A 12,239-nucleotide genomic window follows, 5' to 3' on the forward strand; every position below is an offset into this window, starting at 1 on the left:
TTCATTTTTATTCAGCAACAGAAAGGCTGCCTAAAAATATTCAAAATAAAAGCAAGCAAGCAAACACTGAAGCCCTCCTATGTGCTACATGCTATTTTTTTAAAAAAGCATACAGAGATCCATATGATTGGCAGAACCTTAGGATGTGTAAATATTGCTATGGTAGAATTAAACCTGAATTTCCTATTTTATCAATTTAAGCCACCCAGAGCTGGATGTTAAAGCTTCTTTAACTCAGGCCTGCCTGTCAAAATACCCAGTTTCTCAGATATAGTCCAACACTTTCAGCAGTGAAACACTGAATTATTTTATGCTGCCCACACATTTTCCTGTGAGACTCCAGTAAATAAATGATGAGGGGCCATGTATAGGTTATTCTGCTCTGAACCAGGTGGAGGAAGCATTTGTGGGGGAAATGCTACATAATTTAAGCAGGCTGCTACATCAGTTGCTTCGCAATAGCACAAAACCACTTGAACACAGCACACTGTTCCCTGTCTACATAATTTGTAAAAACCCCAAAGACCCTAGTGGAACTGACTGAAAGCATCTTGCTCTATTTCCTACAAGGCAAGTAAGGATACAGAAATGTTCACTGTGATAACCAACGGCAAGGGGCGAGGTAGCTGTTCTCACATGCACAGGCCTAACTTTATCACATTACATTTGCAACAAAGTTGTTTTGCTACGGCTTAAAACAGAGAAGGAAAATATGGGGGGAAATAGGGAATGTTTTAAGGTAACGATGATGTGGTCATCCTCTTACCTGGTACAATCTTTGAAATTGAGGGTTGGGGAATTTGCTGGTTTTAAATATATCCTGGCTGGTCCCTTCACTCTCATCTTCATAAACCAAACTCATGGAATCAATCAGAGAGTCAACTGCACACAACTGATCCTCTGTGCCATCAGATATAGACAAAGGAATATTCAATACATCCAGGAGATAAAGACACTGTAGCCATGTTCACTTTCCCCACTACCCCCTGCCCTCACAGCCTCAAATGAGAAAATTGCTCATAACACTAGGCTGCATTTACTTTCTCCCACTGAAATCAATGGAAGCCATTTCACTTCTGAGGGGAAATGTAAGCAGTTGCGATCAGGAGCACAGCCGAGGTAGGAACTTTCCTCCACAACTTCACTACTGGTAACCCCAACATCTGTATCCTCACTTGCCTTTCAAGTGCCCACATGAAATATGTCTGCAGATGAAGTCCCTTCCATTTTCTCCCACTGACTTCTAAGGGAAAATAAACACCTCACAGATTGGAGACAAGGGAGCTCCCTGTGTGATGTTAAGTGATTTACAGTTGGTTGTGGTTTGCCCAAAATGGCCTGCCAGGCCAAATCCAGAGGCCATTTGAGCCTAATTGGGCAGTACCAGGTACTTCAATGGGTGAAATGAAATCAGGATTCAATATGACCGTAACAGATTGGAGAACTGTGCCAAAACTAACAAAATGAATTTCAACAAGGACAAAAGTAAAGTTCTACACAGAGGAAGGAATAAACAGGTGCACAAGTGTAGGATGGGGAAAACGTAGCCTAACAGCATGAAATGTCCTGCATATTGCAATGAGTCTTTACACTGCAACTGTACAGACATGCACCTGGGAATAAGGAGCACTAAACTCAAAGAGGCTTATTTCTGAGTAGGTATATGTAGGATTGCTCTGTTAATGATGCCAAAGTTCAAAGCTCACCTGTCGGTGTAAACTTTTTATTATTTTTTAAGGAGGAAAACATGTATTGCCTCAGATCTTCCATATACGGTAGCTGTACATAGGCCAAACACTGTAAGGAGAGAGGGGGAATGTCAAAAGGGGGGGAAACGTTTTCATTTCAGTTGTTATCATAGTATCTAACACATAGCACAAAACACATTATAGACTAGAATACATTCAGTAGAAATGTTTATGCAATTATTAAAATAAAATTCAACAAAGCTGCAAATGCAGAGCATTTCTTGGAGAATGGCTTGACGTGTCCTTATCTTTTTCTACCTGCTATAGTTCCTATGACAGAGCAGTTTCCAAATTTGGGAATCTGGTTGGTTTCTTATAGTGGTCTGTCAAGCTTGCTTCTTTTGAGATTCCAAACCACGGCCCAAACCAAGAAGTGCAAAATGCACTTCCCATTTACTGAGCTTCACTGGGCATCCTTTATCCACATACCTCCGCTGGCTCACACCACCTCAAACAATTCCCTTTCTTCTTGTGCTTATTTTTGCCAGTCAAAAGAAGATGAAAGATAGTGTCCGCCCCCACTTTAGCCACTGCTTAACCAAAGCTATGCTTATTAAGCACTGCATTCCATATGCGCATTCACTAAAAAGTAACGTGCCAGAAATGGCATAGCCGTCTGCAGACTTTAAAAAAATAAAATGTATGCAATGCAGAATTTTCTTTTATCAAAAAAATACCCAGCAGCTACATACAGATTTTAAAAACCACCCCGCACCAGGTTATAGGTGCAAGCACCAAACTACTGTGCTATAGTGATGTCTAGAAAGTTCGTATGACAATACTGTATTCTTAACTTGGTGGGCTTTATGCTACCCAACCCTGCTAAGAAGACAGAACTGAATAGGGGTTAATAACTATATAACCATGGTAGGAGGAATACCTCGTATTCATTCTTAATTAACGGAAAGGCTACTCCAACTTGCGGGTGCGATCTTCTGTCATAGACATAACGCACTATGGCCACCATATCCAATTCATCCAAAGCATGAATGAGGGCAGAAAGAGCTACGGCTGCAGCCTGTCAAAAAGAGAGATGCAATTATACACAAGTATGATGAAAGCCTGGGAACCGAAACAGTCATGAAAAATCAAAGAGGTTGGTTTCAGCAGTCTGACTGAAACCTCACCTTTTTTACCTCTTCAAAAGCAGCGACAGTGCACAACATCAAGAGACATACTGAAGTAGGGAACCCTCATATATACTGCACCACCGTGTCAAAATTAAATGTGTCTATATTTAAAGTTGCACATTTAAAAACAAACCCTCATGTGATATCACTTCTCTTAAGTTCCTAATTCTATTAAAGCTGGAAGAGATTCCATTTTAAAATCTGATGAGGAGAGCAGGCTCTACGTTCAAAAGGGGTACAATATAAGTAAGTCAGTAACCTCCCCGATACTACTGAAGGAGCTTGGAGAAAGTGGCTCTAGAAGAGCTGTACATTTTCTATTTCCGGGGCCTCAAAACTGCCCTGCAGGTGCTATAACATCCTAGTTTGGTCCTTGGACAAAAACTCTTCAATTTTTTGTGGCAGAGAAGAGGAGGAGGAGCTGAGACTCTGATTCCATTTCCTCAATGCTTCTACAAGCCAGCTATGTTGCACAGTCATGCCAGAACTAGTGGAAGGGGGGGAAATGGGGGCAAAAAACTAGATTGCAACTGCACCATGATACCTACTGCTAAGAAATAAATGTTAAGATCTCATCTGTATCAAGAAGATCAAAGCCCAAAAGGAACATCCAAGCCAAGATCTCCCAGTGCTAGTTCTTGTGACATTCTAGCTCCATTCTCCTTGCAGATTTTTGTGTTTGTTTTCTTAAAACAGTAACGCTTAAGGAAAATAACTTGTCTGTTTTTGTGATACACCAGCTTTCAACATGTTTCACATTAAAAATAAATAAATAGAAAAATGCAGCTTTTGATTCAAGGACAGCCAGTCAGGGATTTAAAGATACAGAAAAACTCCAATCAGCAGGTTGGTAAAGCTCACCTCATCATCCTTTGCTGGGAAGACTTTCAGAACCTGATATCCCATGTAACGATGTCTCTGGACCTATTAATGAATGTTTCCAAAAGTTAGCTAGCTTTGACCTGGTCCAAATGTGATTTTGAACTCTTAAAAGTCACTGTCTAAAAGACATGCAGATTCAATTCCACAGCCAAATATAGTGTTGCTGTTATATTCCAGGAGACTTTTAAAAATAGTTGCTAAAGCTTCTGCACTAGGTATCACTTTGAGCTACAGTGGTGCCCCGCAAGACGAACGCCTCGCGAGACAAAAAACTCGCAAGACAAAAGGTTTTTTCGTTTTCGAGTTGCTTCGCAAGACGAATTTCCCTATGGGCTTGCTTCGCAAAACGAAGCTTGCCCCCGCACCCCAGACCTCTTTTGAAGCAAGGGGTGGCGGGGAGAAGATCGCTTCTCCCCGTTGCCAGCCCCGCAATCTCCGGGGACAGAGGGGAAGGTGCGCGCGCGCCTTCCCCTCTGTCCCCGGACCCCTTTTGAACCAAGGGGCTGCAACGGGGCGAAGCGATTCTCCCCGCTGCCCCTTCCCTTGCTTTAAAACAGGTCCGGGGACAGAGGGGAAGGCGCAAGTGCGCCTTCCCCTCTGTCCCCGGACCCCTTTTGAACCAAGGGGCGGCAACGGGGAGAAGCGATCTTCTCCCCTCCGCCCCTTGCTTCAAAAGAGGGACAGAGGGGAAGGGGCACACGCACCTTCCCTTCTCTCCCCGGACCCCTTTTGACCAAGGGGCGGCAACGGGGAGAAGCGATTCTCCCCGCTGCCCCTTCCCTTGCTTTAAAACAGGTCCGGGGACAGAGGGGAAGGCCCGCGGCGCTTCCCGTCTGTCCCCGGATGGTCTCCATAGGAACGCATTGATTGATTTTCAATGCATTCCTATGGGAAACTGTGCTTCGCAAGACGAAAAACTCGCAAGAAGAAAAAACTTGCGGAACGAATTAATTTCGTCTTGCAAGGCACCACTGTACCTTCAAGCTACTCTGCTCCCCACCTCATACTCTCAGGTACACAAGTTCATCTGTCAGCCTTCTTTCTTCACCCCTGTTGCTCCCATCATGCCTGCCACTACAGATGGGGTGGAAATGCAATACATTGTGCCCAGTTTCCAAAATCTTCCAAGTTACTTCTCAGTGTTAGTGACCTTTACTTTGAGAGAAGAAGGCAGGCTTGTAAAATAAACTTTGTCTCATCATGTTCTCCATTCTGAAGCACACCGAGGCCCTATCTGCACCACACTTTAAACACTAAAAGTCTTCCCTCAAAGAAATCTTTCCTAAAATGGTGCTGAAAGTTGTTAGGAGATTCCCATTCCTCTCACAGAGCTACAATTCCCAGGAAAGAGGGATTGCTTGCTTAACCGCTCCAGAAACTGTTGCTCTGTGAGGGGAAGACGGGTCTCCTAACAACTTTCAGCACCCTTAACAAACGAGCTCCAAGGATCATAAATGTCTGACGTGGCATGGTACTGCTTTATAAGGCCTTAGTGAATGGGATGTAGCTCCAAGTATGCATAAGACTACAGCCTTAATTCTACTGGCTATACAAAATTTGATACCTCCTGTTGTAGTCATCGTTTTGTGATGTTCAAGTCACAAGTTCAGATTGTCCTCCGTGGCCAGATCAGGTATGCCCGCAACCTCTGAACATGTGCAAAATAGTGCTCAGGACTGTGTGTGCAATGCAAAAAGAAGCAGCCCAAATTTAATTCATTCACCCAAATTTTCCAACAAGATAGGGTGAATTCCACAGCCTCGGCCAATTATGAAAATTAAACAGGCCATCGTGGTTTCTTATTTTGCACAATTCATTCTGCACCTTTTAAACAACACGTCCCTTTTCTATTTGTCATGGGGAAGAGCAAAAAGCCACAGAGGCACTGAAGCTCCATCCCCTGACCACTGGTATTCTTATTCAGCAATTCCTCTGGATTCTGAAATTTCACAATGCAGTTTCAATCATCTTCACAGCACACACACAACCCCGATTGTGAGAAAATAAAAAGAATGCTTCTCTCCCCGCCATCCACACTCAGGCATAAGAAATAAGGGAAGTGATCTCTCTCACATACACCAACATCTACTTAAAGTGAGCTGTGATGGCTGTGTTAGAAACCAGGAGCTGAAGTTCATAGCAGCTGCCCTTGCCACAAGAAGTAGTTAGCTCATTTGCAACTCATTTGTACAACCTCTTTTGCCTAGGATAAGTTTTCAAGTAATGTAAAAAGACCTACAGCAGTTGAACAATAAGCACTTCTCCAAGTTTGCATCCATACCTGAGATGATCTTGTGAACCCCAAGACAGCAAAGCATTTCCCATCCGTCTTGTATTTCATCTGTTCCTCATCTACCTTAGAGAAAGGAACTATATCGCTCCCATAGCGGAATCCTGCAGAGTGAAAGAATCAGTTCCTATGTTATTAAATGAGGGTGACTCTCACATGGGAGCCTAAATGAAGAGCAGAAGAGGATGAGAGAGCCTTGCAGGAAAATATGAGTGTGTGGGGTGGAACTGGAGAGGACCCTCCCACCTCACAAACCACCAGCAGCCAAGGGCCACATAGGGACACTGCCTGGAACCCCTGAAAGTCGAACACAGGCACAGCTGGAAGGTAAGCCTGCTGCATGACTCCCTTCAGCCTATGGACAGAAGCAGAGATGGAGCTAGACATGGAAGGAAGGTGAGCCCACCTGCCTCAAGTTTTTCCTTCAAGAGTGCATTCAAAGTGTGCATGTGTGTGTGTGTCACTCCTGTTGTCACACATCCTCCATACTCAACATACACATCAACCAAGCATCTTTTCAACTGCAAGCAGGGCTGTCCTATTTGCAGCTCAAGGGATGGGGGGGTGGCTAAGGAGGACGTGCTTCCTCTAAATAGATCTCCCTACATGGTATCAGATAATTGTATGAAGCTTGTTATCTCTTGATACCCTAGAATTTTTTTTGTGTATTTAGCGAAACATGCATGCCCCCAAATCCATTTTCAGTGCTCTCCTATCTGGAATGGGTATAAAATTTAATTCCTCTGTTACCAATGTTACTTTCACTTATTCTACCTTCATCTCAATGCTTCTGCCGATAAACCAAACCCAGAGCTTGCTCACTATATGCAATTCACTAAATGGCACTTAACTTTTTTTTTTTTGCAAGCAAATACTTCCCCAGGAAAATCTTGGTGCTCAAAGCAGAAGTCATACCTTGAATAACATCCTCCTTCTGAACTTCTGTTTCATCATCGTCATTCAAGCAGTAAACTGTTTCTTTCTGCACATCTTCTCTTTTTAGTGTCTTGGCATCTACAACCGTCCAGGTTTTTTTCACTTTTTCCTCGGTGAACTTGACATTGAAATTATAAAGATAATTTAATTTAAAACAAGTTCTGAGAGAAGGTGAAGTATTGCTGAATAAGATTTTGAAACTGGAACACAGAGAAGGGAGATGTGAGGAGGTCGATGAAACAAGTAAAAGAAAGATACAGTTATGGAACATTGGATGTTTGTTTTAATGTTATTGTGTGTTTTTATGTTGTATTGCTGTATTGTTTTCTATGCTTTTTCTTTATTGTATTGTAATTTGCTTTGTTGTCTTCCTTTTTCTTTTTTCTGTAATTTCTAAACCTTTAATAAATATTATTATAAAAAATATGAAATTATAAAGATAAGTTATTTCATGTTAACAGGCAGAACAATCCTAAGTATGGGAAGCCAACAGAACTTGTGCCATCTTGAATTAAGCTGAAGTAAATTACCCCTAGTCCGAACTCTGTTCAGGAGCAAGACTACTGACAGCTGAGTTGACCTAAGCCTGGCAGAGGAAAGCAAACCTTTAAAATAAGAGTGAGACTCACACCACCCTTTTTGCTAGCTTGAGTTCCACTGGGTTGCCAGGTCATATGACTGAGCTGAACAGAGCTAGGATTCAGCATACGCCACCAAACATCAGCAACACCCATTTTTCAGGGTTTGTGCCAGCGAAAAATCCCTGGCTAAGCTAGGACATATGACTTACACCAGCATAGCCCAACTGTGCTGGGAATCCACTGGCTAAGCTAAGAGACCCACTGGATCCTAATTTGCTCATCCCAGCAATCTTGGGTTTGGATTACTCCCTTGGGGATTAGATATCCACTGCAACAATTCAAAGGCCCCCTTTCCTTTCCCAGGCATAAGACAGCAGCCAACTTACACTGCACTAGTAAAAATATCCCTGAACACATGAAATTTAATTCAATAATCATCAATGATATGCCAATATTGACAGTTGGAAAACACTGGAAAAAATGCCTGAAATTTCAGGTGCACATAATCATGGATTGACAGTCTACAATGCACTAATTTCTAGTGACTGCAGGAGGCAAACTGCAGATCTAAAAAGTTACAGTGGTCCTATATACAAGAACACCTTACCTGAAAATGTGAGAAGTTCCCCAAGAGAAATATGGAAGGAATTCATTGCTATGCAGTTTCTCCAACTGCCATCAGTTGCATTTTCCAAGGGAATAGGAGTTTCAGAAACCAGACAGTGAGCTTTATGAAAAACGACCATATTCTATCTCTCTATGCTGTCAGATTTAATAATTTAATAGGCAGCTATACTAATCAGTTACTGCGGTTGAATCTGAATTTACAACTAATTAATCCCTGCTGTGTTTCCTCCCTTCTACTGGCACCAGTGTTGGCATGTGTTCAATTATGCTAATATGGTGCTAAAAATACAAAAGTGGCTGTTGTAACTTACTGCTTTGTAGGCCACAATCCTTATAGACAACTGAGAACCAATTGTGAGCTGGCAAGGCCAAGCCATAGGTCTCCGTTCAACTTTCTTAAACACTGAAAGGCGCTCCAGACTCTCTCTAAATGACAAAACACAGGGGAAAGTGATATGGTGAATCCCATAAAACATTTTACTAACTGCCCACAGGAAAAGAATAGGTTAGTTTTAACAAAATTGTGGTCTTGAAATGTTTTGGTTCTAGATAAGTTATCTGTGATTTTTCACATCTTCACATCATAGTAATGTATGTGTTCGATGTGCTAGCTCACACATGTTTATCACAGACACATTTTCAATTTCACCTTACATCATCTCAAGTCAGAGATTATTCCCACATCCAGAAATGTGCATGAATCCAGTTACATGTGACATTAAGGTTGATGACACTGTGGTATTTATTTTCCAGGCATTTTAACAGTTCTGCTGAATTCTTGAATCACTTGAAGCTCACTTGTTGTACCAGTATAGTTAGGATGGAATGTGGCAACAGCACTAGTCCAATATCACAAAACATGTCATTGTGTTACTACTGCAGCAATGTTATATCAGCAACAGAGACGGGTATTTCAATGCTCACCAGTCACTTTCATCCCTGCCATGAAACACACATATCTGAGAGCTGCAGCCAGACAAAAGCACATGGATGGCACGATACAGGAGCAAGGAGTGCAATGTGTGCTATTTTTCACCCAGGTAAAATCTGTTAGGATGCGTAGCAGAGCCCTCTCTGTTATGGCACCCACAGTATGGAACTTGTTAATAAGAAAAACATGCCTGGCTGACTACCTCCTTAGAAGTACTGCACTACCAGAAGACGTTTTCCTGTAGAAAAGCCTTTGTCAGCACTTCACAGAACCAATAATGTCACTGGATTGCGTGGTAGATCAGCTTAAAGAGCCACAGCAATGAACAATAAACTTTCACAGTTGATTTTTTTCCTGATTGCTGGTTTAACACTTATTTTATATCATTAGGCTGTAAACTGCTTTCCACGAAACTTCCCAATAATAAAAAAATCAACAAAAATAAATATTTTTAAAATGTCAAATCCAATGCAGATATAGGTTTGGATACTAATGTTTGTTGTAATTACATATTGGGGAGGAAAGCGGTGAGTAGAGCTTTATTTTTCCCTTGCTATTTTTGTGTGCTGCTGCTTGCTGGTTTTGCTTTGAGGTTTTTACACAAATTTTTAGATTTTAAGCTATCTTTATTTTAATGTGCAGATGCCTGCAAGCAAAGAGGCACCTCCAATATTATCAGTAAATAATGAGCACTGCTCTCCTGTACACTGCTATTCCCGGTGCTATCAAGGCCTAGGTTTGCTGCTGAACATCTAGCTTGGCCTTACGAACCTAAAACATTACACTGAAGCCAAGTTCCACCATAATGAAAAGGGAAATGCTTCTATGTAAAGGAACACTGTGGTGTCAGGAGGAGAAAAAGCCCAATTTATGCAAACAAAACCTCTGTGGGCATGAAATTGGGAGGGAAATAAATACAAGCAAAGTTTCTAATAATGGAAGGAGGAGCAATTCAAGGTTACCTGAAAGTATAAATGTCCTCCAGGCCTTCTTCCTTGGCTAAGGAAAACATAAGCTTTCTCACCATCTGAAGGCCTTCTTTCTGCTGCCCAGATAGCCCCTTCCTTGGAAAAGGGTTTTGGTCCCTACTGGAATGCAAACCATTCCCCGCGTCCCCGCTTCCATCTTCGTCATTTGCTGGAAATGGCAAGCTAAGAATACAATAAAGAACAATTTCCATTCACATTCCTCATTCACCAGAACGACTACAAATCAATTCACTGACTTTTATTTTATTTTTTCCTGAAATGACAGAAATGTCAATTGACGCTTTGCACCCTCCCTTTATTCTGATGCACATTCAATTGTCATTCTGAAACCTTAGCAAGCCAGCCCACACTGATGCTCATTTATTGCCATGCTATTAGTCACTTGTGACATGACAAGCTCTGTATAGGATCTTTTAAAGCTCAAACTTGGAGTATTCATAAATAAAGTTGACGTATTTTCCTCTGCGGAAAGAAATTGGATTAAGAATTTTGCATAATACATCTGCATGAAATTATCTTTTGATGTAATTTATATGTCAACAACTAACAGTCAAATTATACATAATGTTAAATGTATCATTATTTTTTTCTTAAAATTGCAACAGTGGAGTGTGTGGGGAGGTCAAATCAGAATTGGAGCAGTGGCAATGGGAAATGGGGATTTAACCCTTTCCCCACATATGGAAACCCCCCTTCCCCAAGCAGCTGATTACCCCAAGAGGGGACAGGCCATTGGGGCAAACAGCAGTTTCTTTCCAGAAGTGGCAGAAGGGAAAGGAATATATTTTGGGGGAGTGGGGGCACTTTTCACCAAGGTTGTGATGTGGTGTGAAAAGGTTAACCCCTCCTCCCTCTATGCCTTGGGACAGAATTCCCCCCTTCCTAGTATGGCCATTAAGAAAAAGGAAGGAAGACTGAAGCTAAGATGTGCAGTTCACATGACGTGTTTGGCTCTGAGCTTACAATAAAAGGACCTAAAGAATGGAAGCACCCATTGGAAAAGCCAAGTTTCCTTGCCCCATGCATTTCAAGTCACTTAATTCACTGAATGACCACAATGGTCTGTGCTTGCCTGCTTCCTTTGGGACTTCTGCCCTTCAGATTGAATCCACGGCATCTTGCCAATTTTTGCATTTTGCGATGTGAGCTGAGTGAAAGCAGTTTTCATTCTTGTCTATTGAGCATGAAAATCTATATATTAACCTGGGAGTAAGCTTCACTGTAATAAATGAGCTTACTTCTGATCAGACAGAACAATCCTATTTATGTAATTGATCATAGCATAGCAAAGGTGGAGGATGGAGACGGGGGGGGGTGAGATAAAACTGCATACTATTTTAGCTACCTTTGTCTATTTTGCAGCATTAATGGTGTCTAAATATCATTATTGCCACTGGCATATGGAAGTTAAGATAATTTCTTCTTAGTATTGCTTCCTGAAAGAGCCAAATCACAACCTATAGTCTTTTTCTGAATACATTAACAGGGCAATCCTAACCATATCTGCTCAGAAGTAAGCCCCACTGGGTTCAATGGGCCTCATTTCCAGGCACAGGCACATAAAGGAAGTTCCCAATTAGCAGTTGCTTGCTTGCATGCAGCCATACAATTGTGCTAAAAATATGGGTATTCCTGCACAGAAGCAGAAAAAAGGCTCCGAAATATAGCAGTGGATGAGTAGAATTAAGGGCTGTGAGAATTTCAGCTATTCTCCAGGGGTCTAGAACTGCTGAACCACAGGCAAGATCCAGCCTGTAAAAGCTTCTGAAACGGTCTGCCAGCCACAATGGCATAAGCAACACCACAAGAAGACTCAGGTGGCACAATGGGGTCAGTGCATCTGGCTGTTAACCAGAAGGTTGGTGATTCAAGCCCACCCAGGGACAGCTGCAGGCAGGATTCCTGCATTGTAGAGGGTTGGACTAAATGACCCTTGCAGTTCCTTCCAACTCTATGATTCCATGATTCGAAGAAAAGCTGTCACCAGTCATTTTATACAAGCGCTGGCCTGGGGGAAGATTTAAATGTCCTGACTCAGCACGGTGATGCGATGGGGATGGAATCCCCATGGCCCACCTTGCTCTTCAGAGTGAAGAGAACTTCTGCCTAGCCAAGAGCAATTGTG

The 12,239-nt window shown here is 42.1% G+C and overlaps 1 protein-coding gene across 2 annotated transcripts in view; it reads right to left on the reverse strand.

The window, feature by feature from the left end:
- Window positions 1-12,239, reverse strand: part of XRCC5 (X-ray repair cross complementing 5) — a 39,793-nt gene that overhangs the window by 21,671 nt on the left and 5,883 nt on the right. For both annotated transcript variants that reach the window (XM_083489611.1, XM_083489610.1), the window contains exons 6-13: window positions 10,088-10,276; window positions 8,506-8,620; window positions 6,966-7,104; window positions 6,042-6,154; window positions 3,740-3,802; window positions 2,629-2,766; window positions 1,707-1,797; window positions 767-900 (exon numbers count right to left, since the gene is read on the reverse strand). In XM_083489611.1, the coding sequence (XP_083345737.1) occupies window positions 767-900; window positions 1,707-1,797; window positions 2,629-2,766; window positions 3,740-3,802; window positions 6,042-6,154; window positions 6,966-7,104; window positions 8,506-8,620; window positions 10,088-10,276 (982 nt within the window). The remainder of the gene's footprint in view (window positions 1-766; window positions 901-1,706; window positions 1,798-2,628; window positions 2,767-3,739; window positions 3,803-6,041; window positions 6,155-6,965; window positions 7,105-8,505; window positions 8,621-10,087; window positions 10,277-12,239) is intronic.

The sequence above is a fragment of the Podarcis liolepis genome (genome assembly GCF_965112155.1).
Source record: "Podarcis liolepis genome assembly, chromosome: 1".
Classification (NCBI taxonomy): domain Eukaryota; kingdom Metazoa; phylum Chordata; class Lepidosauria; order Squamata; family Lacertidae; genus Podarcis; species Podarcis liolepis.